This window comes from Gadus chalcogrammus, chromosome 2 (genome assembly GCF_026213295.1).
Source record: "Gadus chalcogrammus isolate NIFS_2021 chromosome 2, NIFS_Gcha_1.0, whole genome shotgun sequence".
In the NCBI taxonomy this organism is placed as follows: Eukaryota; Metazoa; Chordata; class Actinopteri; order Gadiformes; family Gadidae; genus Gadus; species Gadus chalcogrammus.
Genome location: NC_079413.1, coordinates 11,078,373 through 11,105,465, shown reverse-complemented (window position 1 = coordinate 11,105,465; position 27,093 = coordinate 11,078,373). Strand labels below are relative to the sequence as shown.

Below are 27,093 nucleotides of genomic sequence, written 5' to 3'. Positions count from 1 at the left end.
GCAATTACAATTATAAAAGTTATTTTTTAAATGAAGATATATGTCTTATGCCTGATTAATTCATTATATATTATACCGATTATTATGGTTTATATTTTTCAATAGGCAGTTCATAGCACATTTTTTCAACCTGCAGTAACTGATTCTGACTCCAGAGAGTGCTGGAGTGCGTTTTATATTTGAATTGAAGTTTGTCCTCCAGGGCTTGCTGTATTTGCCGGGTATCGGAGGTCAGGCGTGTTCGTAACATTATAGAGAAATGTTACAAGAAGAGTAAATAACCGGGTAAAATAGGATGAAGTCCCATGACTAGGTTCAAAAACGGTCTGGCTAATGGGCAGATAATTCGCCGAAGCCAAAATAAACGACATAGAGAACAAAACTGAATACATAATTTGTACGACCGTTTTGTCCTACAAAGGCGCGGATAGTTTGACAGCGATAGGAGTGCACTTCGCAGGCCTGACGTTAGGCAAATCACTTGCATCTTAAACAATCTATGACAAATTAAGACTCTTCTTTTCTCGCTCGTCAAATAAAGACAACTCGAATATGAGGAAGGACGTGCGGATACTACTCGTCGGGGAACGTAAGTGGCAAATCTTCCCAAATCCCTAGGTTGTTGGACTGATATCCTAGCTTGCTAGCAAGATGCTAACAGTCCTGCCTAGCAGGTTTATACCACTGCAGAAAAGGAAACAGTGATTTGACATGTTGGATAATTTACATTGCATCTTTTGCAAATCACCCATTTGATATGTACTGAATGCCTTATATATATATATATATATATATATATATATATATATATATATATATATATATATATATATATATATATATATATATATATATATAGTTAATGTTATGCATATTGAATCAATGTTGTGAATATAATTTGTCGTGATTTTGGTTGTTTTTCTCGTTTCTTTTGGTGGTGTTCATATATAAGAAACCAATGTTATAAGGGGCAAAGGTGATTTACACTGTCTGGCCTATTGGTTATGTTGTGTCTACAATGTTAAAGGAAAGCCCTTTTCTGCGGCTCTGTACTGTTGTGGCCTTAATAAAGTGCAGGAATTCCAACACTTGATATTCCTACATGGCTGTTGCCACCCTTATCTTTGCCCTGTTGTTCAGCAGACCAACATTGTGACACCAAGTCGAGGTCATAATCCAATATCCTACACCTTTATTTTCTTCCATGTGTCCATACAGCCAAGGTAGGGAAGACGTCGCTGATTATGTCCCTGGTCAGCGAGGAGTTTCCTGATGAGGTATGCATCTCCAGACCATGACAAATGCATAATAAAAGACCCACTTTCATCATGAATGACTTAACTGAAGCCTATTGAATGAAGATACGGCCAAAAAGTTTTGCTGAATCATTCACATGCAAACTATTATATTATATAACCGCACGTTGTCGTTTCTCAAAATCATCATCTAATATAGCACTTGTTAACCTTATGTGATGCCATACAAATCAATTGTGCATCAGATCTGTATGTGGCTAGCTAAAAAACATACAATGCAACACCTGGCCCTAGCAAGGACTAACTGCTCTGGAATTGGTGGATCACTCTTATTGTCCATCATGGTCCAGGTTCCCCTTCGAGCCGAGGAGATAACCATTCCAGCCGACGTCACGCCGGAGAGGGTCCCCACACACATAGTGGACTACTCAGGTAAGCCTTGATTCTGACTTCCCGGCAGTGCTTTTAACAGATTGACAAGTTGTCTTGATTATGTACACATTTTTCAAAATCGTTGAAAGTTCCATAATATCCGCATCAGGCGTCATTGTATAATTTTGTGTAATAATGAATACACGTATTGTAATTTAAATAGGATCCACATCGCTTCTAAACTGTTTAATACAATATTGGTGAATAAAACAATAAATTATGATACTGCAACCTCTCACTCCTTGCATACATGTTTAATCCTTTAGAGGCTGAGCAGTCAGATGAACAGCTCTATCAAGAAATATCAAAGGTTTGATTGTTACGACTAAAATTAAATTCCCTCTTCATGGTTCTTATTACTACACCTAGTATTTAACTTGTCCGGCAAACTTTAATAATTTGTCTTTTTAGGCAAATGTTATCTGCATAGTGTATTCCGTCAACAACAAGAAGTCCATAGAGAAGGTGAGTGTTTTGAGAAGGCCTTTCACTGTGTTCTGTCGGTTTGGGGTGACATGCACGTATGTTCCTGGCTGTTTCGTTTGATTTTTGTTATATATGTCCCCCCTGCCTAGGTGACGAGCCATTGGATTCCCCTCATAAATGACAGAACAGACAAGGACAGCAGGTGTGTTTTATAGTGTGTCTGTGTGAGAGCCTCCCTCCCAACCGATAGTGTTACCTATTTGGAACCAGCATACTAAGGGTCAGTAGTGGCATATTCCAAATTATATAATCGTTCTTCAGTCTTCCAGTCTGTCCTGTTAACTGGTCAAGCATAGTAGCTAGCACTCAATCCCTGAGCTGAACTAATATGGGATATAATTTGTACCAATGTAATATCCGCCAAAGACATTTTATCAGTTTGCGTATATTAGACCCTCCGGGCTAGGAATGTATGTGACTAGGGGTGTGACGATATTTTGTGCCACGATGTAACGTGACGAAATGCGTTGTTAAGACGAAAAAATGGTTTGCGATATAATGTGTAGATACTTTTTTTTTTTTTACAATTTCATAACATTGGAAATATATAGGGCAAATGGCATTGTTTGCAAATATTGTGTCTTTAAAATAAACAATATTTTTTCAGTCATACTTTTTCTTCATCCAAGTTTTGTTCAAAATATCATTATAATATCGAATCTTCAAACACAATATTGTGTATCGGGTTGAAGGGGATGAACACAAACAATATTCATTTATACTTTTCTTTTTTTAAACATACAAAACGAGGATAGAAGAGAAAAATAGCAATTCTGTATTGATGAACAATATAAATCACTTTTTTGACTTGGTAATACCAATGTGCTCATTGTTTTTTTATTGATCAGGGTTCCATTGATCCTGGTTGGCAACAAGTCTGACCTGGTGGAACACAGCAGTATGGAGACCATCCTGCCCATCATGAACCAGTACCAGGACATCGAGACCTGTGTCGAGGTGATGCATTTATATTATTATATATGTATTCGAATTTATCCTTGGAGGTTATATTGAGATCAAAGCACTATGGAGCCCAACAGCTCATTCAATTATGTGGTACCAAATATGAAAGGAGTCTAGTTGCTTGAAAGGAGTCTATCCACACGCACACACACACTTTCCAGCAATGTAGACATCCATCTACATGCCATAGTTGCCTCAGAGTCAATTCATTGGGGGACTGCTGTGTTATATTAAAGGAAATTGCACTTTATGAGGTTTTCTAACAATAATATGAGTCCCCCTAGGCTGCCTATGGTCCCCCAGTAGCTAGAAATGGCGTTAGGTGTAAAATGAGAACTCTGTATCCTGCTCCGCCTTTGAAAAAACGAAAGCTCAGACGGGCCAGGTTACCTCCCCTTCCTCTGCTTTGCCCGAACCGAGAGCTACGAACATGCGAGTGTCAAATGTGTGTGTGAATACACCAACTATAACGCAAGTGTTCTACACTTCTTTGTTATTTGGAGAACCGTTCTGCTGTTGTTGTTATGGCGCATAACACGCAACACAATAACACAAACTTGCGTAATGCTCCCATTTGGTGAAAGGTCTAGAGTGCGTCGGGTTCTCTGACGTCTCGGGTGCTTCAACAACGAGACTCGTAGTGGGGGTCATCTCGGCCAAGGTTGAGAAGGAATTGGGGGGGAAAGGAACTTTGGCTTTGACTCCCTGAAGTCGAGGCTGAATCACGATTGCTATTGCCTGGGGTTGTTGCCCGTGATTGTCTCAGACCCCGGTGGACGTGGTGCGCCTGCGCCGGTGCCCCCACACCGGTGCTCCGGCAGGAGACAATCCCGGGCAACAATCCCTTTCTCCTCCATGGCTGCAAGCTGCCCAGGGCCATACCCCCACCCTCCTCCTTTACTGGCCTCTCTCCTCCTCATTAGCATTTAAAGATAGCCAAAGAAGGGAGGGTTTCCCTCCCTTAGCCTGTGCTGAAAGATTTCTAGTGTCATTGCCAGTCCATGACGCTACAAATATTAGTCATGTAAGAGTTGCACCAATCAGACTAGATGCGTCTCTATGCGTCTTCATCCATAATGTACAGTACATGCTCAAAGAAAGTCAAAAAGCAAGGCTGAATTTTCTATTATTTCATCTCATTCAAACATCTAGGATGAACATGTTCTGTATAAGTCTCATAAATATGAGAGCAGACTTTGACCAACCCTAGAAACATCCACCATTAGTAATGTAACCGTTTTGATGACTATTATATTTGTATGGCTTGACATCTCATCAATGATCAATGGGTCAAATGGTCAAGATGATCACTTTGATTATAGATCTATGATATCCAACTTATCACTTAAAATATAGATCTGTGATATGTCTGAAATGGCATTAGTGAACGTTTAACTGGCAAGTCAAGGTTGTTCTTGGGTCTGGGCTAGGGCTTTGACTTTTGCCCAAAAATCATCTTCGAAGTTCGTTTGTTTATTAATATTTGAATATATTCGAATATTTATTAAAAATATTTTGACCATTAAATGCCTTCAGTAAGACCTGGATTGGGCTTCGCGAGGTTTGTTTACCGTCGTTGCTATGGTTACCGGATTGCGAGTTCCAATGGTTTATTAGGTTTCTAATAAATCGCTGTCTAATCAATACTTCATTCACTGCCTCTTCCGTGGTCATTACAATATTATGAATAGACTGCGTCGGGTTTTCCGACGTCTCTCCCTCTTGGCCTGCCCATAACAGGTTTGAATATTAAGGGCTGCACATTAGTTCGAATTTTGATTTATTTTTTGATATTCAAATGATATTCGAATAAAGAAGTATGGAGTCAAAGCCCTAATCTGGGCCCACTTCAGTGGTCTGCTGCGTGGACTGACCCATCAGAGTAGTTAATGGACTGTCCCAGCAGTACACCACCTGACCCACTATAAGGTCCAACATTTGTTCTGTTCAAAGCGGTCCCGACCACTAGCCAGCCGGATCAGTTTCCAAGTGGTATATCTCTCTCTCACACACACACACACACACACACACACACACACACACACACACACACACACACACACACACACACACACACACACACACACACACACACACACACACACACACACACACAGAGTTTTCCATATTTTGCTGAGGTTTATTGCAGATTATTGACACAGTGAACACTAATAACAAGTGTATAATCTTTTTGTCTTTATACACAGCATTTACACTTTCCTGTGCTTCTCTTTCCGTCAGTGTTCTGCTAAGAACCTGAAGAACATCTCTGAGCTATTCTACTACGCCCAGAAGGCTGTGCTCCACCCTACCGGACCCCTCTACTGTCCAGAGGAGAAGGAGGTGAGAGGAGGTGGTGGATCCAGCGTGTACCTATGGGCCTTATGCACCGGGTAGTGGCCATCTTGGTTTTTAACACTATCTTGGTGCGGGAACAAACAGGTTCCGCATTAACCCTGTTGTGTAAAATGTTTTAATTTGACACCATCTTGTTACGATCAGTTCTGTGGAGTCAGTTATCAGATCGTTCTGAAAGTTCCATAAAATCGGACACAGAAATAGAACTCGGAGGGTGACATGAACACCTTCTTCCACTTAGAAGTTGGTAATTACGGTTACTTTGACATTTGGCATAGGAACACTCAGAAGTTGTTCAGATACTGGCCATATAACATTGGTATATCTAGAAACGGGAGAGATACTTGATTAAACATGTGTCAGATTATTTAATGTACACTTAGGTGTACATTAACATAAGTTTCTTAAAAATGTTTTACCTTTCCTTCTAGTTGCTTCACTTTTACATCAGAACATTTAAGGTTTCTCTGTTTGACTAAACAAATGCCTTCCTTTGTTTCAGATGAAGCCTTCCTGTGTAAAGGCCTTAACACGTATATTTAAAGTGTCTGACCTGGACAACGACGGCATCCTCAACGACAATGAACTCAATTTCTTTCAGGTACTCCGTTCTACATTTCTCACAAATTAAATTTGAAACATGAATCAATAGTATGTCTGAAATAAAAACATTATTTAGCGAGTTTCTGCGACGTAACGTTTCGCTATTGGTAAATAATAGGGTTAATTGCTTTTGTTAAGAGCCTAACGAATCCAAGGTTGTTTGCCGATCACAAACTCGCTTTAGAAGTAATGTATTTGATCTGTATTATACTTTATTTTATGTTGCCTCAGATGTAACGTGTGTGTGTGTGTGTGTGTGTTTTTGTAGAGGACATGCTTCAACACACCGCTGGCGCCCCAGGCATTGGAGGACGTGAAGAACGTTGTGAGGAGGAACATGACAGATGGCGTCCAGGACAACGGACTGACACTGAAAGGTCAGTCAACCTTTTCCCTCCGGTTCTCTCTAGGGATGAGACAGAATATTAGATTATTAGATTATTCGTTTCCGAGGGTCAAAGTTGATTTTTAACATTTGGACAGTTAACATTTTTTCCCATTCAAATAAACAAGAATTAACGGAATGAACTAATGTTGGACAGGTGTCCAAGGGCATTATCCCGCTTATACCATGGTCACTTGCCATAGAAAGTAAATGAAGACCATTCACACATCGAATAATCGATTATTCGTTCCTACCACCCATCGATTATTCGACCATTTTTCCTTGAGCGATGCTTAAAGGTCCCATGACATGAAAATCTCACTTTATGAGGTTTTCTAACATAAATATGAGTTCCCCTAGCCTGCCTATGGTCCCCCAGGGGCTAAAACTTGCGTTTGGTTTAAAACGAGCACTAGCTGTTCTGCTCGCCTTTGAAAAAACAGAGGCTCAAGCGCGCTGATTTGGAATGTCTGTATTCATGACGTCATCAGGAATCTCAGCTCCTCCCCTTACTCTGACTGGCCCGCCCAGAGACGTTGGCCCGCCAATGAGACTCGACCGTGCGAGCGCCACACGTGTGTGTGTGTGTGTGTGTGTGTGTGTGTGTGTGTGTGTGTGTGAATACACACACTTTAACGCAAGTGTTTCTTGTCGGTTCTTTGACGTGTCTTGTATTTCCACAACGAGACTGTTGTGGGGGTTATCTGAGCCATGGTTGAGAAGGAATTGGGGGAAAGGAACTTTGGCTTTGACTCGCTGAAGTACATGAACTGCGTCATGCCGCCGGTTGCCGTGAGGCACCATCGCCCGGCAGCGGGCAGCCGGCAGCAGGCAGCGCGCGGTTCAGTCGACTTCAGGTTGATGTGAAAGTGGAAGAACCAGAGACGTCGCAGAACCCGACAAAGTCGTTTGTGATTCATAATATCGTCTGGAGGCGCACACAGCTTTTGGCCGTGATAATATGTATTAAATGATATAGATTTCTATGTATTATATGATATTATTTAGATATAGAGCTCCAGGACTGTAACGCAAGTGTTGTACACTTCCTTATTATTTGGATAACCGTTCTGCTTTTGGTGTTATGGCGCATAACACGTCGGACTCTCGTCTCTGGTATTTCTACAACGAGACTCGTATTGGGGGTTATCTCAGCTAGGGCTGAACGATCTATCGTTTTCGACCGAAAATCGCGATCTCAAGCATTACTTTTTGGGATCGTCAAAGCTGCGTTTTTTTTTTTTTTTTTATATAATTTTTTTTTTACAAAAGTGCAATTATTTTGATGCTGATGAGCCATTGAAGCAAGTTTACTTAAGAAAGAGGGCTCCCTTTTTATTTGACTTTTGGTTGTTGTTTCTTAGGTACTTGAATAAACAGTCTTGCATTTGAAATCTGTTGCCAGCAGTTTTCATTATTGCATTACCTTAATGGAATTCATTGGTTATATTAATTTATACTGAAACTTGATTTAAAGAAAATAAATCGTGGTTGAAATCGAAACCGCAATCTCTACCAGAAAAATCGCAATTTCAATTTTTTCTTAAAATCGTTCAGCCCTAATCTCAGCCATGGTTGAGAAGGAATTGGGGGAAAGGAACTTTGGCTTTGACTGGCTGAAGTACATGAACTGCGTCATGCCGCCGGTTGCCGCGAGGCACCATCGCCCGGCAGCGGGCAGCCGGCAGCCGGCAGCAGGCAGCGCGCGGTTCAGTCGACTTCAGGTTGATGTGAAAGTGGAAGAACCAGAGACGTTGCAGAACCCGACAAAGTCGTTTGTGATTCATCATATCGTCTGGAGGTGCACACAGCTTTTGGCCGTGATAATATGTATCAAATTATATAGATTTCTATGTATTATATGATATTATTTAGATATAGAGCTCCAGGACTGTAATGCAAGTGTTGTACACTTCCTTGTTATTTGGATAACCGTTCTGTCGGACTCTCGTCTCTGGTATTTCTACAACGAGACTCGTATTGGGGGTTATCTCAGCCAAGGTTGAGAATGAATTGGGGGGAAGGAACTTTGGCTTTGACTCCCTCAAGAACATGAACCACGACATGGAGGAGAAAGGGATTGTTGGCGGCGAATGTCTCCCGCTTGAGACCCGCTGAGGGACCACTGCCGGAGGCGGAGAAGCCTATGCGCTGCCCGGCAACGATCCCTTTCTCCTCCTTGTCGCGGTTCAGTCTACTTCACATTGATGAGGACGTTGAAGAACCAGGAACGTCGGAGAACCCAACGCGGTCGTTTGAGATTCATAATATCGGCTCACACAGCTTTTGGCCGTTATAATATATATTATATGATATATATCTATGTACGCTATATGATAATATTTAGATGTAGAGCTCCAGGACTCCCGTGTGTTCTAGAATATTTACAGAACACGGCTAAAGGCTGTGTGCGCCTCGCCATTGCGATACATCCACTGTAAACAGAGCGCATGGTACCGTGGCTGCAAGCTGCTCAGGGCCACACCCCCACCCTCCTCCTTGACCCACCTCGCTCCTCCTCATTTGCATTATAGCTACAGACACCAAAACAGCGCATTTGGGGGAAGCTCAATGTGCGACTGGCTCGGAGTGGCTGTAACTCTGCACCACGGCTGAATTTCGGGAACGTCTTTGAATACTGTGTTAGTTGCCCACTAATACCTATATTAAAGAATACATAAAATAGCATGTCATGGGACCTTTAAAGGACCTCCTTAGCCCAGGTCGTAATTTAGCTTATGAGCATTGCTAGCAATAAAGGACAATTCTGGTATTCTGAACATTGAGTCCCCTTTCTGGTTTGTTTAGGATGATATACAGTGGTTAACACCGACATTTTAAATATTTTAGTATTGTTCCTGTCTCGAGTATTTAATTCATTTCTAATCGCCCCTGCCTGCTTCACAATGGCTGGGTATGTGTATTCAAAAACACCCCTAAACTTTTGTTTTCAGAAATGTGAAACTCATCGAGTGGTTAGTGGTGTTCGGTGATGTACCTAATCAAGTATCGTAGCGAAGTACCATTCCTGTCGTGTTTTTATTTGGCATTTTGTAAATGAAACGGTAACTGAGGAAAAAAAATGTTTTTACTCAATCAACTTTTTAAATTAAAAATCTTAAAGTGTAATTCCGGCGAAAATTGAACCCAGGGTCTTTTTCGGCATGAAAACACATAAAATAAGCCCTCCAGACACTTTTTTTCACAGGGAACGCTTTCAATCGGCATTTTTTAACCACTAATATTGCCCAAAATAGCACCAAACCTCGGCAGTAGCATGATTAGGGTCCCTACACATAAAACAAATCCTCAACAACTTAGTTAGCGTACCGGGAGTTTATTAAAAACAAGTCGATTACTGGCTACCGTAAATAATATAATAGAAGCGCCAACTAATTGAACTAAAAAAATCACCCCTCTTGATACTTGGCTGTTTTCAATTGGTTGTCGCCTCTTATATTATTTACGGTAGCCGGTAACCGACTTATGCTGAATTCCTGGAAACATGGACCTACCGGTAAGGTACAGACTTGGAAAACAGTCTTTTTTTAAATAAAATAAGGTACTGGTATTGGTTTTGTGTTGATCCCTCAAACTGTAGGTGATAATTCCTGAAAATCAGGCTGAAGAATAAAAGTTTGGTTGCTTTACAACCACGTTAATTTGGAGTATCAACTATTTCTATATCCACAAACGTATAAATATTGGCTATAGCAGCTCTCTCACCTGCTTACTTGACTCAACTCTGATTTGTCCATGGCTGCAGGCTTCCTGTTCCTGCACACACTCTTCATCCAGAGGGGGCGGCACGAGACCACCTGGACGGTTCTCCGGAGGTTCGGCTATGACGACGATTTGGAGCTCACTCAGGAGTACCTGTTCCCCTTGTGAGTGCTCGCCTGCTGCTATTTAACACACAGAACGAGGAGAATGGGAACTATAGCGAAGTCTGGAAGCATATTGTATTTAATTCACTTTTCTTGGCTCTGTAGTTAATCACAAACTCTTGTCCGCAGCTGTGTTAATGTTTACCCCACTAAGGCTGTTCTTCTGCTGTTATTTTAAAACCTTTTATTTGTCTGTCCAGGATAAAGATCCCCCCAGACTGCACCACCGAGCTGAACCACAACGCTTACCTGTTCCTCCAGAGCGTCTTCGACAAGCACGACAAAGTGAGTGGAATGGATAAAAAATCTATATTTCTTTCAAACAAAGGCTTAAATAGTCTTGTGGTTAAGGAAGTGGTCTTGATTGGTCTTGCCGTTTGTGTCGCTTCCAAAGAAAAAAAAAAAAATAGGATTAGGATTATTGTTGATTGGTCCCATTGTATCCCCAGGACAGAGACTGTGCCCTGTCGCCAGAAGAGGTTAAGGACCTGTTCAAGGTGTTCCCCTACATGCCCTGGGGCCCTGATGTCAACAACACTGTCTGCACCAACGACAAGGGCTGGATCACCTACCAGGGATACCTCTCTCAGTGGACGTACGTTAAAAACTCACTCACTCTCTCATAGGGGTGTACGGTATAGAAAGTACAACGGTGGGAATTTGCGCTACAGTATGGATTTTGACGTTAGCGTGAGACCGGTGTGACCGGTAGACAGTGTTGTGACGAGTAGTCCTGACGGGGCGTGTGTGTGTGTGTGGGTGCGCATCCTATTTTTTTCTGAATCAACAATAATTTTGGCAAGGTGCTTTTCAGCACAGTTTATCATGCTCGACTCTGGTAAAACGGTCGCCGACCGTCTTCTCTGTGCCAAAAATACCGCTGCTTCGGGTTTTCCTTTGATAGGCGCGTTGAGAGGAGGAGCGGGCGAATCTGCTGTTTATAACTGTACCCGCGCAACACTTGAATGAATGCATGCTTGTCTCTGTGTGTGCGTGTTCGTCACGGATCATCGTCTGTTATGTGGAATTACTTTGGATTTAGCTCAAGCAATATTAACCAGCAACAAACAATATGCAAATAGTGCCATAGAGAGGTGTCAGCGCCGCAACACAACTTATTTAGTCACCTGAAAACACAACACAAATGGAGTATGAGGAATGCATGAAGGCTAAAAGTGTTGCATCGGCTATTGACGCGAGTTGTCTCACGTCAACTCAGACATCCATAAAAGCAAGCCCGTACATTGCGGCACCGTATCCATCCAGGTCACAAAGACACCCCGAAATCACCAATGCAATCACATTCCATTTGGCCAAAGATATGTGTCCAATAAACACTGTCAGTAATGAAGGCTTCAAGGAAAGGGTTAACAAAGCCTACTTGACAAAAAGTATGTTATCCACTCGCACAATTATTTTCCATATTGGCATTACCTGTGCTGTATGTAAAACGTCTGGGACTTGGGCACCAAGGAGATGCCTTTTCTGCAGTCCTGCATTGAATTGTTCTGAATCAGTTGCATTCTGTTATGGCATATTTATTTTTTTAATCCTTTATTTTATTATAAACATCAAATTTACAAGTTTAACAAATCTTTTACGATTTAAACATTGTAAAATCTGTCCCCTGTTGATTTAAGTTGGTCTTATGAATGCAAAGATTTGTACATTAGCAGGAATGTAGCATAATGGATCACGGATGTTAAAGCACGGTTATGTTTACGTGACCGTTCAATAAAAATATATTCGTCAATCAATTGAATAATCGTGGTAAATAATCAAGATATCAAAATTGATCAAAATAATCGTGATAATTATTTTTGCCATAATCGTGCAGCCCTAATTTTGGGTAGTTAATGCAAAGGTAACAAAGGTTAGTGGGAGTGGCCATCGTGGAGAGTATATGATTGGTCATGGCTGAAGTTAGCCATGGCGATAGAGGCCAAGTTAAACTGGAATACATGGTGTGTTCGAGATGCATCGTAAACCACCCGCACAAGTTGCTCTTGTGACGTTATTTCCTGGCTTGTAGCACTTATAGCATTCCCGTTTGTCTATGTGGGCATCGCTACATGAGGAGTATGTTATTGGCTAGTCATTGTTATTGTCAGCTACATTTGCCACTTTAGCAAAGCAGCTCGGAAACAAACAACCAAACTTAACATTGTATTGCACGCACAGAAAGACCATGCAATTCATAAATTGGTGACCGGTTTAAGGCAGCAATGTATTCATGTGTGTAAGAGCATTTGAAATCGACATTTAAATGACCAACGTAGTACAAATAAAAAAGAAAATACACCACATTATGTTTGTCGTGTTGTACAGTTATCCTCCCTAAACTCGGTGGACTTGGTGTAATGTCGCAAGAAAGCTGGGATATTTCCCACTTTGCAACTCGTGTGGGGGGTCACTATGGGGGAAGTGGGTATGTCTGCAAGTCTGTACAATGACTTGACTGTACAATTAGTTTTTATATTTACCAAGGGACTGTATATAGCTACAGAAATTATGCCAAACAAATCCCAAAAAAAAAAAAATTGACGGAAATCTAACATTGCTGGTGGGTGGTGCATATACGTTATTTGCGTATCTGGGGTTCTCGTGAATCCTAAAAGAAAGAAGGGGGGAGTTTTTCTCTTTTTCACCCTGGGACCTGGTTTCGAAAGAGTGCGTCTGCAGGTACCGAAAATGGCCCGCAGAAATCGGCCCAAACGTGCACGATTTACGTGTTTTTACACACAACTCTGAGCCATGTGGACAGGGCCTTAGCATCAGACTGCGTGGCTCCAGCGGGAATGCAAATGTCAACTCTCTGAACACCTCTTAGTCCGAGAGAGGAAGGGAGGCGTCTCTAGGTCCAAGGAGAATGTAAACAGTTCCTTTTAAATGTACTAGTTAGGTTTAGACAAGGTTCATATATTTATATAATTGTCTATCATATTTATGAATAATAGTTCCACGACAAACATAGACCCGAATATCCGCAGTCTATCTGTACGTATAATTTGATCAACAAACCACCACCTAATTAAGGATATGTATTAAAATGTTTTACTGTTAATTGCATTGGATTAAAACATCTGCTAGATGACTAAATAGAAACCGGTTGTTCCACTCCCACATGTCACTCTTTACGTTGCTCATGGCTGCTCTTGCTGTCAGGTTAACAACGTACCTGGACGTGCAACGCAGTCTGGAGTACCTGGGATACCTGGGCTACTCCATCATCTACGAGCAGGAGTCTCAAGCTGCCGCCATGACAGGTGAGAGGACAAGTGCTCCGGAAATGACACTTTTCCCATTACCGTTTACATGAAAGGACATGATAACATAATCATTAAGAAAATGCAACTTTTTGCACTAGAAACAATACACAGACATTGTAATATAATTCTACTTATCTTGTCCTCTATTTATATACTATTTATACTTTGCACTTTCCACTGTCCAAGGTTTCGATGATATGCTTTGATCGTTCCCGACTTCGCATATATATATATAGATATAGATATAGATATAGATAGAGAGATATATAGATATATCTCTATCTCTATCTCATCTCTTGATACAAATATCTGCAAAATGACAATCAATGTTAATGAGGTAGCATTTAATCTGAAAATGCATGTCATCTCCTCAGTGACGCGGAACAAGCGCATCGACCTGCAGAAGAAGCAGACGCAGCGCAGCGTTTTCCGCTGCAACGTGGTTGGGTCGCAGGGGAGCGGCAAGAGCGGCTTCCTGCAGGCCTTCCTGGGCCGCAGTCTGCAGGTGAGTTGAGGATACCCACTCCCATAAGCAGCCTCTTTCACCTTAACATGTCTCTGCCTGGCTTATCCTTCGCACACACGCAAAGCCACAATGTTGCATAAAGTTGTACATGCCTACACAATCTACACAACATACCATTACACCTAATGTCCAATTAAGGGTCATTTCCTAGGGTTAGTACAAGAGATTTGCCAATCAGTGATGCTACACATGACCATTGTGTTGCTGTGCCTCAAGGCGCTGATACACATGCTGCATCAACCTTTCACAAAAATATAATTGGGCAAAAATGACATTGAAATAAGTTATTATGCGTTTTCACTTGGTTCATTTAAATTTAAATTCAAATTCATGAGAAATGTACAGTCTTGATGCAAATTGACTGCCTGGCATGGCTAGGCATCACTGCATTTATATGATGGTGTTGTCGTTCCATCTCAGCGACAGAGGACGATCAGGGAGGACCACAAGTCCCTGTATGCCATCAGCACTACGTACGTCTATGGACAGGAGAAATACCTTCTGGTAAGCATGGCTTTCCTGGTTCCACGGGAACCAGGTCGCGTGTAGTCTGGATTAGTGTTACGTAATCTCCCCGTTATAAAATATGGGTACCACTCATCCTTATTCCATCTGTGTCTGTTATTTCTCCCTCTCTAAATATCTTGCTCTCTTTATTTATGTAAATGTTGTCTGTTATTGCAATGACATTAAACTATTGTTAGCCAGCAGGATTAGTCATCCTATCAATTCATAGAGTACGACTTTTCCCATTGAAAGTAAAGATCTATCCACAAGACATGACCTAGCTCACCCCCTACACAACTGAGGGCAAACTTGTTACATAGGTCACCGTTACAAATTCTCATGGCCTCGAAAAACCTCTTCAACAAAATAAGACAATCCCACATTTAGCGTTTAATTTAGTTCCTAACTAGCTATTGTACTATTTGTCACTATTGATGGACGGTGATGATTTCTAATGTGTCTTCTTTGCCTCTAATCCTCTCAGCTGCATGAGGTGATGCCAGAGTTTGACTTCCTCGGTCCCGATGAGGCCGACCTATCATGCGACGTTGTCTGCCTGGTGTACGATGTCAACAATCCACAGTCATTTGAATACTGTGCCAAGGTCTACAAGGTGTGTTGTGTGTGTGTGTGTGTGTGTGTGTGTGTGTGTGTGTGTGTGTGTGTGTGTAATTTCACTTGATTTTATTACTTTAGGCTCACACATACACACAGCAAGTGACATTAAAAATAAAAATATATACCAACAACCTGTTGGAAAATGGAAGGCTAAATGCAAATAATATTAAAAGTTGGCCAGCGTGTTGATAACTGAACTTCCATAAGCCTAATGAGAAGGGTGCGCCTGCCTCTACAAACACAGTCCTGCGATGTCTGGATCAATCAAGGTCAGCTTCAGTCTCGGGTGCGGCTCATCATCCATCCTGCTTCTGTTTTTGATTTTTATTACTTATTATTTTTATTAAGTAAAGAGAAGCCTTTCTCGCATGTATATGGTCGCAGGAGAAAGCACAAAGTGTTGTCCGAAAGAGCAGGGTATTTGCTAGGGGTGATCGATTAATCAAATTCAAACCGACATCGCGATATAATGGAACACGAGTTGCAAATCGCCAAGACTGTTTATTATTTTTAGTAAAGGGTTAGCTAACCCTAACTCTATTTTTAGTTTACAATTCAATAGTTAAATAAAGATCTTATATCAATTCATGCATCAATTCATCTCAACACATAGGCCTGGCCTAAAGGAAAGAGCAGTTTATATGTTGACTGTTTCTAATGTTGTGTTGGTCATACTATCGGATGATTAATTGCTTGTCGTGATGCCACGACTACGGAGTCGTAAATGTGACCCTGACGTTTACTTTTTTACGGACTGGGTTGTGCAGGGTGCGATCCTGCATACCTGCTCAATACCAGCGAGGCACACTGTGGAAAACATGAACTTTTGTTTCCAAATACTTATTTAAAAACTAAAATATCTGTTTTAGTTTGTATGTTAAATTAAATGGTTTTATATCTTAAACTAATTCTGTTGCAACGAGGAGGCGCAGAGCATCAATATCCTAATTAAAAAAACAGTGCTTCCCCAGCACTGTATGGTTAAGGCCTTAACAACAATAGGGCCCCGCCTTGAATACCAATGTATTGAAAAAAAGAAAAGATATATATATATATATATATATATATTTTTTTTTTAATGAATTAATATGCATTAATAAAGTACAAAACTTGCATGGGAAAGAAAACATCGCTCAACACGTCATCCTCTGGATGGTGTCCTCACCATATCTTCCTGCTGCCATCTGCTCCAGGATGACACGCTTCAGTTGGGCTTTCATTTCGGAATCATCATCTGACTCCTCCAGCACACCTTCTAAATGGGCCAACATGGGCAGCATGGAGGACACCATTACGTAGTTTTCTCCAGAGAGAATGGCTGTGAAGTCCAATACTGGTTTTAGCGCATTGTTCACAGATTCTTGAACACTTATGTCCTAGCATGTCAGCTGGGGGTGTCGGCGGCTTTTGTCTTTAGCAAACACATGTTTGATGGCTTGCGCCTGCTCCAGAATTCTCTCCACCATGTGCTGTTATGAACCCCATCGTGTTGCACAGTCCTGTGAGAGACGGGGCTATTAATTATGACCTTTAAGTTGTTGCCTAGATAATGAAGCCCGTAGCCTAAACTGGAAAAAATAAGTTATTCAAGTTGTGTGTTTCGCAAACTTACCATGATCAATGAGTGCTCAGGGAGTTTAAACTTCCCCCTCCTTTCCACTTTCCGCAGCTCATGTTGCTTTAGCCAGCTGTGCGAAAACGCAGTGTTGACTGTGCGTTAAAGCCCGAAAGCTCGGTCTGTGCTGGCCCTCTGTTGCGCAAGCGAGTTGTTCATTGCCAGGTTCAAGTTGTGCCCAAAGCAACTTAACCATGGCCATTTCTACTGCCGGATGGCTGAAACAATATTCGCCCCATTGTCGGAAGTTATACAGGCAATTTTTTTCTCCTGTAGTTTCCAGTCATTCATTTTATTGTGCAGTGCTTCTTCTAAATGATCTGCTGTATGTCTTTAGGGCATGAGGCTAGTTTGTAAGCATTTGGACTGCAGTATCCACTCTTTATTCAGATAATGCACTTACATGTTAACTTACATGTACGGCATCATATTACAGCTGGACCACTTGTCCAAATATTCTATATCACCCAGCTCTATCGAGATGTTACTTCTGACCTTGTTGAAAAGATTTTGGATAGCCGTCTTGGAGAAATATTTCCGACCTGGCAGCTCGTATTGTTTATCAAAGGTATGCAGCATGACCTTGAACGCAGGCTTCGCCACTGTATTTACCATTTCTTTGGCAAGGTAGCGAGTTACCACATCTGTCAACTGCTTCCATCTTTCACTGTCAGTTTTACATTTAGTGTCTTTAGAAAAAGCCACAGTTATCGTCTGTTGACCCTGGCTAGCTTTTTTACTGACCCAGCACGGGCAGGCAAGGTGGCATATTCTGCTGGATGGTGCACACACAAGTGGTTATGAATATTTGTCGTCTGGCCATCTGGTGCGCGGATCACACATGAGCAGATCTTGCACACATCGTCAGTCGTGTCCCTTGGCTGTCCACTCTCATCAGGTCTAAATCAGAAATCATGTTTAGCAACCAATGCCATTGTTTCAACTATTAAGTGGAAGACGGGAAGCTATTTTTCTTACGTGCAACTAATCAGATATGAGAGGAGCTACAAAATAATTGCATATAAGAACAAAGTATATATATATATATATATATATATATATATATATATATATATATATATACATTAATTTCAAATTTTCCATTGCATTCCATGATTATACTCCTGTTAAACGTAGTTGAAGTGCCGAGTTAAGTTTAAATCTTTCATGACTGATATTGTTTCTTAGCAAACTAGACACATGAGTTTGCCTGTGAATTCCATCTACAGATACTCTGCTTCTCATCTTGACTGAAATGTACGATTTCCTTAATCGACTTTTCTGTACTTTTTTTTTCTTATTAAATCTAAAATATCTGCTGGCCTAAATGAGTGAGTTGACATGCACTACATTGTGTACACTGGAGGAAGAAAAAAAAAAAAAGTTTTTTGATTGGATGTGAGTTATGGCGCCCCCTGTTGCAAAAGAGGTCCTTTACTTTTCGGTGGACTGCTTCTATACGTGTACCAACTTTAACGACCCTCAGTTGTTTGCCTTTGTAACGGATGAAGTCAGCTCCCCATTGTCTTCCATTGTAAAAAGAAATAGCTTGGTGAGCAACTGCAACATTTTCTTCTGGCAGAAACACTTCATGGACAGCAAGACGCCCTGCATGCTGATTGCAGCCAAGTCGGACCTGCACGAGATCCGACAGCACTACAGCCTAACCCCGCTTGAGTTCTGCCGCCGACACAAGCTCCACCCGCCCCAGCCCTTCACCTGCAACACCAGTGACGTGCCCATCAAAGACCTCTACACCAAACTCACCACCATGGCTATGTACCCGTGAGTACAACTCTGGCCTCCTTCCTCTCCTCTACCCTCCTTTCTGCTCCTCTCAGAGTATTTGACTCGGTGTCCCCCCCCCCCCCCCCCATCCCCTCCTCCACCTCCAGAGATCTTCCCTTTGCCTTCACCTCCTCTTTCCTGCTGATGCTCCTTGCCTTCATACCAAACTGTTCAGATCCCTTTGCCCTTCCAGAGTTTGTCTGGCTATAGGGCTGCTTTGTGTGGATTGTAATGTGGGGATGAATTTAGGAAGTTAAGCTTTTTATTAAAAATGTTTTGCTTATTTTGAACATTGTCGACAATGTAAATTGACTGTACTAGGGTTGTCCAAGTATTGTAATCGATCAATCACAGCGTGTACTCTACCCTATTATTGGTCTGTAAAAAATAAGTTCAGATCAAAGATTTGTGACGAGCGATTTCTAGAACGCGGCAGAGAGAGTTGCATTGGTCTTAAAGTTGAAGCGGTGTAGACTGTTTAGCACCTTTAAATCAGAGTGACTTATTTTAACAGTGGAAATTATAACAATGGAATTAGTGGAAATATCACCGGGCTGATATTAAGTATCCCATCAGTTGCCGAGAACTGCAGCATCCATGTCTTCAGTCGCTGAAGTTTGTGTTGTCTTTTTGGATGAACCAGTGCCTCGCCAACTTCCCCCACCTGGCATAACATTGGCGTGAGCAGCCTGTCTTTGCTGATTTAGAAGCAAAAGACGGCTTATGTTTCGGCTTGCTCAGTTTCATCGAAAATCTCTGATCTGAATTTAAGGGACTTTACTTTCTGCAACTTAATTGACCTGTTAATGTAAAGTGGATCTTTCAGTATTCAGATAAGCCTTTCAAGAAGATAAAAATCCTAGTAATCCCCTTCACTGCTAAATCTCCATTTAAGAAGATCCTTTAGTCCGTGACTGAAACAATTGGTTTTAGCCCTCAAGAGGTACTTATAAAAATTGTGGCTTCAAGGATTTAGATGATGGGGGAAGCACAATATAGATCTTAAGATACAAAAGAAAGTCTGAATCAGGCTAGTGTTTTGCTATTTAATAGAGTGGACCAATGAAGCTCTTCTCTTGCCAGTGTTAGGGACTTATCTTAAAGGGACACTTCACCCATTTGACTCATAAAATAAACAGGATGATACTTTTTGCTGGGATTTATTTGTTTTTAATGCGTGACGAGACTACGTTTTGGATTAAACAATATCCCGAGTTTGAGATCTCAATCTCGGGATATTGCCCTATATCCCGAGATAGCGAACCAATCCAATTGCGCCATCTTAGGAGGTTCACGTCTAGCATATACTAATATATAATATCACTGCCAAAAGCTGTGTGCGAGTCTGGATGATTTTATGAATAAACGACTGCGTCGGGTTCTCCGATGTCTCTGGTCCTTCCACATCAATCTGAAGTTGCAGTTCAATCTGGACTTCAGAGAGTCAAAGCCAACGTTTCTTCCCCAATTCCTTTTCCAACATGGCCTAGGAATCAATACACAGGTCTTATTTTGCAAACCCTGTGTGTGTGTGTCTCCCTCTCTCTGTGTGTCCGTGTGTACCCGAGCCAAATACTTTCCATATCTATCTGACTGGGAGTCAAACCCTCCACCAAAGCTACCTCTACACCATCCTTCCCACCGCCCCATGTGTAGTGCAGCTATGTTGGCGGGGCCTCAGTGTATGTGTTGTGAGCAACATTTTCCATTTGTGTCTCCCTCCACACTGTTGTGTATCTCTCCGCAGCCACGCCCGTCTCCGCTGCACGTGTGCCAGCAAAAGGTGCGCGTATTGCCTGTGTCAGAAGCTCTTGACGCTGGGACTCCTGCGCAGTGTTAAGGCTCAGCTCCGCCGGGTGGCGCTCCACAGGTCCATAAACAGTAGATCAACTCTGGTGGCTATTAACATTATCGTCCGCTCCTTTACCTCCAATATCCTCCTCCTCACTAGCTAGTATGTGGTAGGGTGGGCAGGGGAAACCCTCTTTAACACTAACCCTCAAGTACTGTCTATAGTGACCTTTTCCCATTTCCCAGCTACCCAATCAACCTTGCATATTCACCGCAAGGAGAGCAAATGTAGGTGTGTGTGTGGGTGATACGAGTTAAAGTTCCCTGTATATGTAGCACTGTTTGTAATCTGTCATAACTTATTTTAACAGTTTACAATGGCCAGCATAGAACTATGTATTGCATGTGCAGAGAAACTTTTAAAGGTGTCGAGTACCACGAGTTAATGTCCTGTCACACCCGCTCATGACCCGGAAATAAAGCACTGTGGTCCTTCCAACCGGGTTTACAGTTGGAAGGATAGCTCACACAGTTGAGCTATGGTGGTGGTTACCGTGTTGGCATGTATGTGCTCTAGCCACATCATAACCTCTAGTTCCCTGGCCGGCCTCAGTGGCCGCTGCTTGGACTCTCTCTCTCTGGCCTGCTGGGCCAGCTAGCGTCCAGCAGCCAGGCCAGGGACCTAGCACCACTGTGGGTGATGCTGCCTACCATGGCTGCTTGAATGACGTGTTGTAAAGTGGAGCAAGTTGGAGGTTCCTCTTGTGTTGGATACCAGTCGGACCTGCATGACTTTCCACATAAGATTAAAAACAGGGACACAATTCATTAGCATGAATTTGCATCTTTTGGGGGCATTTCTATTTAAAGGTTGGGTATGGGATTTGCGAAACGCCAGCAGATTTTGAAAATGCACAACTCAAATGGTCCTACCCCCTCTCCTTCAACGCTGACTCTGACTCCACCCATTCCAAGTACATGGACGCGCAATCATGCACGAGTGCGAACACAAATGCGCGAGAGATAGCCATTAGCTAGATAGCTAGCTCCAGTAGCTACCGCAGGATAACAACAAACAGAAGCTTGCTCTGGGTCACGAGCTTTGAGTACGTGCATGAAGGGGTCACGCGCAGGGGAAGGGGGAGTGCAGTACGACCGTTTGATTGACGTATTTACTGTCCAATGCTACTCGGTGGTTCTGGAAATCATTGGCTCGAGTTATTCAAGCCCTGCCTGTTTCAGAGATGATTGACTTGTTTAATTTCCATGTCAGTACTTCTAACTCAGTGTCTTGTGGGTTATGATAAGGATTTCAAGTAATTTTGCAAAAATGGCCAAAAAAGAGAATTCCATACCCAACCTTTAACATTGCATTTGTTCCCCACTGCGATGCGAAGATATAAGGTATAACCAGGGTGTGTACTGTAGCTGAAATAGGATGGAGGTGTGACTAATTCCGGTGGTATAGCAAAGTCAGTCTAGATATGCTAAAGCGTTAAATTGAATGCATATCTCTTCATCCTTAACATATTGCTACATCTCTGGTGATTTTTTTTTAATATAGTATACATATGACATAGCAGACTAAGTAGTGGCAGATAAGTGATTTATGCCTCCATTGTTATAATAATTGATTCGTAATTATTTCATAATGATCAACTTTTGCCGGAAACTGAGCAGTTGAGATTCTAGATTCTACACGGCTGAAATTCTTGATTTAGGATTTAAGGATTTAACCATAGCATGCCCTCCTATATTTGTTCTCATGTAGTGGATATGCAAAGTGGAACGTAGAGTTGGTTTGGTTGTTTGTTATTTGCATGAGTGTGACGGATGTAACCCATGTTCATGTCACCCATATACCCTCGATTGATAACCTAATGAAGTGTGGAAGATTGAAACAGATTTTTTAATGTATTGGTTTTCTATATTTTTGTTATTCACTAATACCAAACAGTATGCTGAGGGGATCTAATCAAATGAAATTATTTTCAGTTTGTCAAGTGATTACTACCAATGTAGTTTATTATTTCATGCTACTGTCCTGTCCTCTCCCTCTGGCCCCTCTATCTCTCTCTCTTCCACATCCTCTAGGTCTTTATCTACATATCTCTGGCTCCCGTTGTTCCTCTTCCTCTTGCACGTCTTCACTCTTTGCTGATTTATTTGCCCTAACCCTAATAACCCTACCCTGCCTTTATCTGCCCTGAGCTGCTAATGCCTGCCCTGGTCAATAAGCACAACATCTCCCTCTAGTGGTGGCAGGGAACAATTACTGCATCTAGCACATTCGGTTGTCATAATGCCCATGTGGTTCGCTCCTGTATGGTTAGTTAATACCGTATGGTTTTAAGGGGTCTCTGTTGCACTGCACATTTGTTGTTAAAAGCATGTTACAGGGTTTGTGTTGGCTGAATTCGGATGCTGAAAGAGTGGAATGGCGTTTTGTTGGACCCCATCAGAGGACTTGGCTAGATTGCCTGCTTAAATGTAATTTGTGTACCCTGGCACTCAGTTTATGTGCCTATACTTCATGGACTATATGGAATTGAGCATACCAAATTATTAAAGGTATTGGAGTACAGTACAGGTGAACTTGAATATCGTGCAAAAGTTCATTTATTTCAGTAATTCTAGGTGAAACTAATATATTATATTGACTCATTACATGGATAGTGAGATATTTCAAGCCTTTATTTGTTATAATTTATATGATTATGAATTACAGCTTACGAAAACCCCAAATTCAAAATCTCTGCAAAATTTGAATAACACATGAAATCAATAAAAGAAAAAGGTTGTGAATTCTACTACGACCTGGCATATGTACTACAGCGTTTTATACAGCTAGATGCGTTTAGATACGAGTCCATCATTACGGAAAATTCCTGCCACATGCCAAGGAAAACGGGGGGAGGACAATCTTTCTTTTGATAGACCATTAAAAGGCTTAGGAACCCTTTGCCGGTGTTTTGGATTAATTAGCTGATTAGAATGTGACACTTTGAGCCTGCAACATTAAGCCCTTTCACAATATTCTAATTATCTGAGATTTTGAATTTGGGGTTTTAATAAGCTGTAAGGTATAATCATCAAAATGATAACAAATAAAGGCTTGAAATATCTCACTTTCCATGTATTGAGTCTATATAATATATTAGTTTCACCTTTTTAAGTTGAATTACTGAAATAAATTAACTTATGCACGATATTCTAATCTTTAGATTTTCAGCTGTATATTCCCTGCAACCTGGGCTTGGTTGTTTATATCTCATGCTTAAAAGTCCTACCAAGACTTTTGGCTATCAAGTTTACTTTAAGGACAAACCTTTTTTGCTGTTGTGTAAGATCCTATCTGAAATAGTGAGCAACAGATAGTAATACGTTTGTTTTGTTGAATTTGTTTATCCTATTTGGGTCAGGGGATGTAGTATAATGTGGTCTTGTGAAGCCCTTTGATATTTTAACTGTGATTTAAGGTCTCTACATTTGACGTAAATTGATAATATTGCTATATAAATATTATATAATAGTATCCGGTCAATAGGTTGTGCAAATGTGTATTCACTCCACCTTTACACTAAACTACCAAACCCGGCTTTCATGTGGTATGTGTGTGTGTGTGTAAACTCATGCATTGTGTGTGTTGATTGCACTCTGCGTAAAACTTTGGGGTTTTGCTTGCACTTTGTGTAGGTGGAGTTAAGGTTGTGGTTCTGGTTGGGTGTGTCGGTGTGTGTATGTGTGCTTGTAATGAAGAGGGCAGTCATGTGATCCCTCTTCACCGTGGAGGACCCCACTGTTGAAATCTACACAGACGTGCAAAGGCTGGAGACTGCAGCCAGAAAGGTGCGTGCGGGCGTATGCGCTCTTCTTCGTGAGTCACCGTTGTACACACACTCGCCTCCTCACGTTTCATGGAAACACTCGATGGTCGCATCAGGGGAGGAAGGTAAAATGGTTCTGTTCCATGCATGGGGATGAGTTCCACAACCACAACCCTTGCAGTTTTCGGTTTTATTCGTTTATATTATGACTCCAATGCATTCCAACTGAACGAGTCTTTCCTTTAACTTCCTGCTGCCAGGAGGAGGGTCTATAGCTCGGCCCGGGGCCAATGCTATAGAGGGGTAGAAGGTTTTGGGGGTATTTTGGTGACTGGCGTTCACTGGAGATTGAATGGTGGAGGTGTGTGTCTATAGGTTGATTTGGTTACTTTGGTCTGAGCGTTTAACCCTCTTAATTCCTTTTTTTCCCCCTCAGCTTCCCATCAATGCTCCCTTAATGAGCCTCCAGGTATAGTCTAGAATGCTTTTGCCTCACGCTAAAGCAGCTGTTTGTATGTTTTGCCACTACATGGCAGGAAGTATTTTCCACAAGCAGTACTTGATTTATTCCTCATTCTACCTTTTTCAGTGTCAGCAGCAATGTTGGTGTCCTAACCTAGCTGTTTCGTTTTCTAAAATAACTCTTAAAACTAGTACTCTATCTTTCTCCATTACTGTCTTTCAGTCCCTCTCTGGAGCCAAATGACGAAATGAAGCCTGTCTGTTGTGAACAGTACATTGTTTGATTTTGATACCAGCTCAATATCCATGGGATAGAAACCAGAAAAAACAAATTTATTAGATTAACTGTATTTATCCAGGCTTGCTGTAAGTCTTCTTCTAGGTACATTTTCTGGGTCCCAGTTGGTGTTCCGACAAATATCAAAACGACAAAAATCTCAAGAGGTACATTTTTGCATGAGGAAAACGAATGTGGTTTGTGCAAATATAAACCTACACATAAACGATAAGTACAAGAAGTTCCCAGGAAAAGAGATCCTTTGTTTCGTCATTTGGCCAGAGGATATAGATGTTGGTGGACCAGAATCAACCACCCACACACCCACACAAACACACCCACACAAACACCCACACACACGCAACCCGACTCATACCCTCCACATTGCCATCTAAGCTCCCTTGTTTTTCCTCTTCCAGGCACCTGGCGCAGGTGGACTCAAAGAACTCCACGTTCTGGCTCCGGGCGAGTCTGGGGGCCACCGTATTCGCCGTGCTGGGCTTCGCCATGTACAGAGCACTGCTGAAGCAGCGATGATTCACCGTCACCGGGTGCATGCATGAGACATCAAATCCCCCGTCCCCCTGCTCCTTCTCATGCCATAATGGCCGCCTTATTCCTGACAGACTAAAGACTACTCCCGCCAAACCACCCGGGCCTCGCTGCATCATCATCACCAACCCTGTGTACGTGTCTCAAGAAGAACAAGTGGATGGCCAGATTGATGCATTTTATAAATATATATATTTGAAAATAAAGGGTGTTTTTTTTCTTATTTTGTTGAGTGGAATTGGAAATGGTTTATTTTAGAAATCTTTAGAGATTTGTGCGCAGTTTAGCTGCAGCCAATCTAGGATCATCCTATTCTATTCCAGGCTATACATAAGGTAGTCATGTTTTAAACTTTTAATTACACATGCACGCATATCAACATATACATTTTAGGATTGAGCACCTCCCCAGAGAATTTAACCCAGAAGAAAATGGCAAGGTTGATGTGACTGTCATCCAAACAAAGCAATTTCTATCTTCAGAAAATTGTGTAATGCACCTTTCTTGTTTATATTAAATTATTTTCTTTCCATTTACTTTATTTTTGGTTCCGTTTATTTGGGGTCTGTAAAGAGTGTTTTGCTCAGTGCCACATGGAAAAGATGGAGGGAATTACATTTCGGTGTATGTTAAGTATTATCAATGATTGTTTATATTGAGAATCTCGTGCGCCTTTTCTGCTTCTAAAATACAACTTTTTTCTGTTCTGTTCTCATTAACTTAACTAAAATTATTTTATTCTACACAATGATCTAATACCCCCCCCCCCCTCCCATAGAGCTATGGAACTGTTTATTCGTATGGACTTTTCCAGCACTTACAATATAGGTACAATAAATATGTGAGTTTGATCTGATACTGCCTTGTGTATTTTATTCTGAGTCTTAAAATGGGTGCTGATTGATAAACCTTAAGTTTACTAATAGAAATAAAGAATATAATATGTACACAGGTATTCACAGCCTTTGCTCAAAACTTTTTGTGGCACCTTTGGCAGCAATTACAGCCTCAATTATTTTGGGATTTGAAGCCACAAGCCTGGCACATCTATCTATGGCCAGTTTTGCCCATTCCTCTTTACAGAACCTCTCGAGCTCCATCAGGCTGGAGGGGAGTGTCGGTGCACAGCAATTTTCAGATCCCTCCAAAGATTTTCAATGGGATTGAAGTCTGGGCTCTGGCTGGGCCACTCTAGGACATTCAGAGTTGTCCCGAAGCCACTCCTTCAATATCTTGGTGGTATTCTTAGGGTCGTCGCATGAAAGATGAACTGTCGCCCCAGTCTGAGGTCAAGAGTGCTTTGGAGCAGAGACAACTCAAGGCTTATCAGTGGAAACAGAATGTATTTGAGCTCCATTTTGACCTTGATCGCAAAGGCTATGATTACTTGCAAGTGATTGTTCTCTTTATATTTTTAATAAATGTTCAAAAATCTCAAACAAAGTTCCCCCAACACTGATTTATCGAAACTGAACAGGCAGCAGTGCTTGT

The 27,093-nt window shown here is 41.6% G+C and overlaps 1 protein-coding gene across 2 annotated transcripts; it reads left to right on the top strand.

The window, feature by feature from the left end:
• Positions 1–165: 165 nt before the first annotated feature.
• On the top strand, positions 166–26,455 carry rhot1a (ras homolog family member T1a). 2 transcript variants are annotated; one of them, XM_056580556.1, is made up of 20 exons: positions 211–589; positions 1,219–1,277; positions 1,607–1,688; positions 1,955–1,998; positions 2,100–2,153; positions 2,264–2,316; positions 3,023–3,131; positions 5,379–5,480; positions 5,998–6,096; positions 6,367–6,475; positions 10,250–10,370; positions 10,571–10,655; positions 10,820–10,965; positions 13,536–13,636; positions 14,014–14,144; positions 14,586–14,669; positions 15,157–15,285; positions 18,488–18,690; positions 20,441–20,563; positions 25,470–26,449. In XM_056580556.1, exons 1-20 carry the CDS (start codon positions 553–555, stop codon positions 25,585–25,587), a joined length of 1,989 nt encoding a protein of 662 aa, XP_056436531.1. In that variant the 5' UTR covers positions 211–552; the 3' UTR covers positions 25,588–26,449. The 2 variants fall into 2 exon arrangements, with proteins under 2 accessions (XP_056436523.1, XP_056436531.1); XM_056580548.1 differs by lacking the exon at positions 20,441–20,563 and having other exon boundaries at positions 166–589; positions 25,470–26,455.
• Positions 26,456–27,093: the final 638 nt, after the last annotated feature.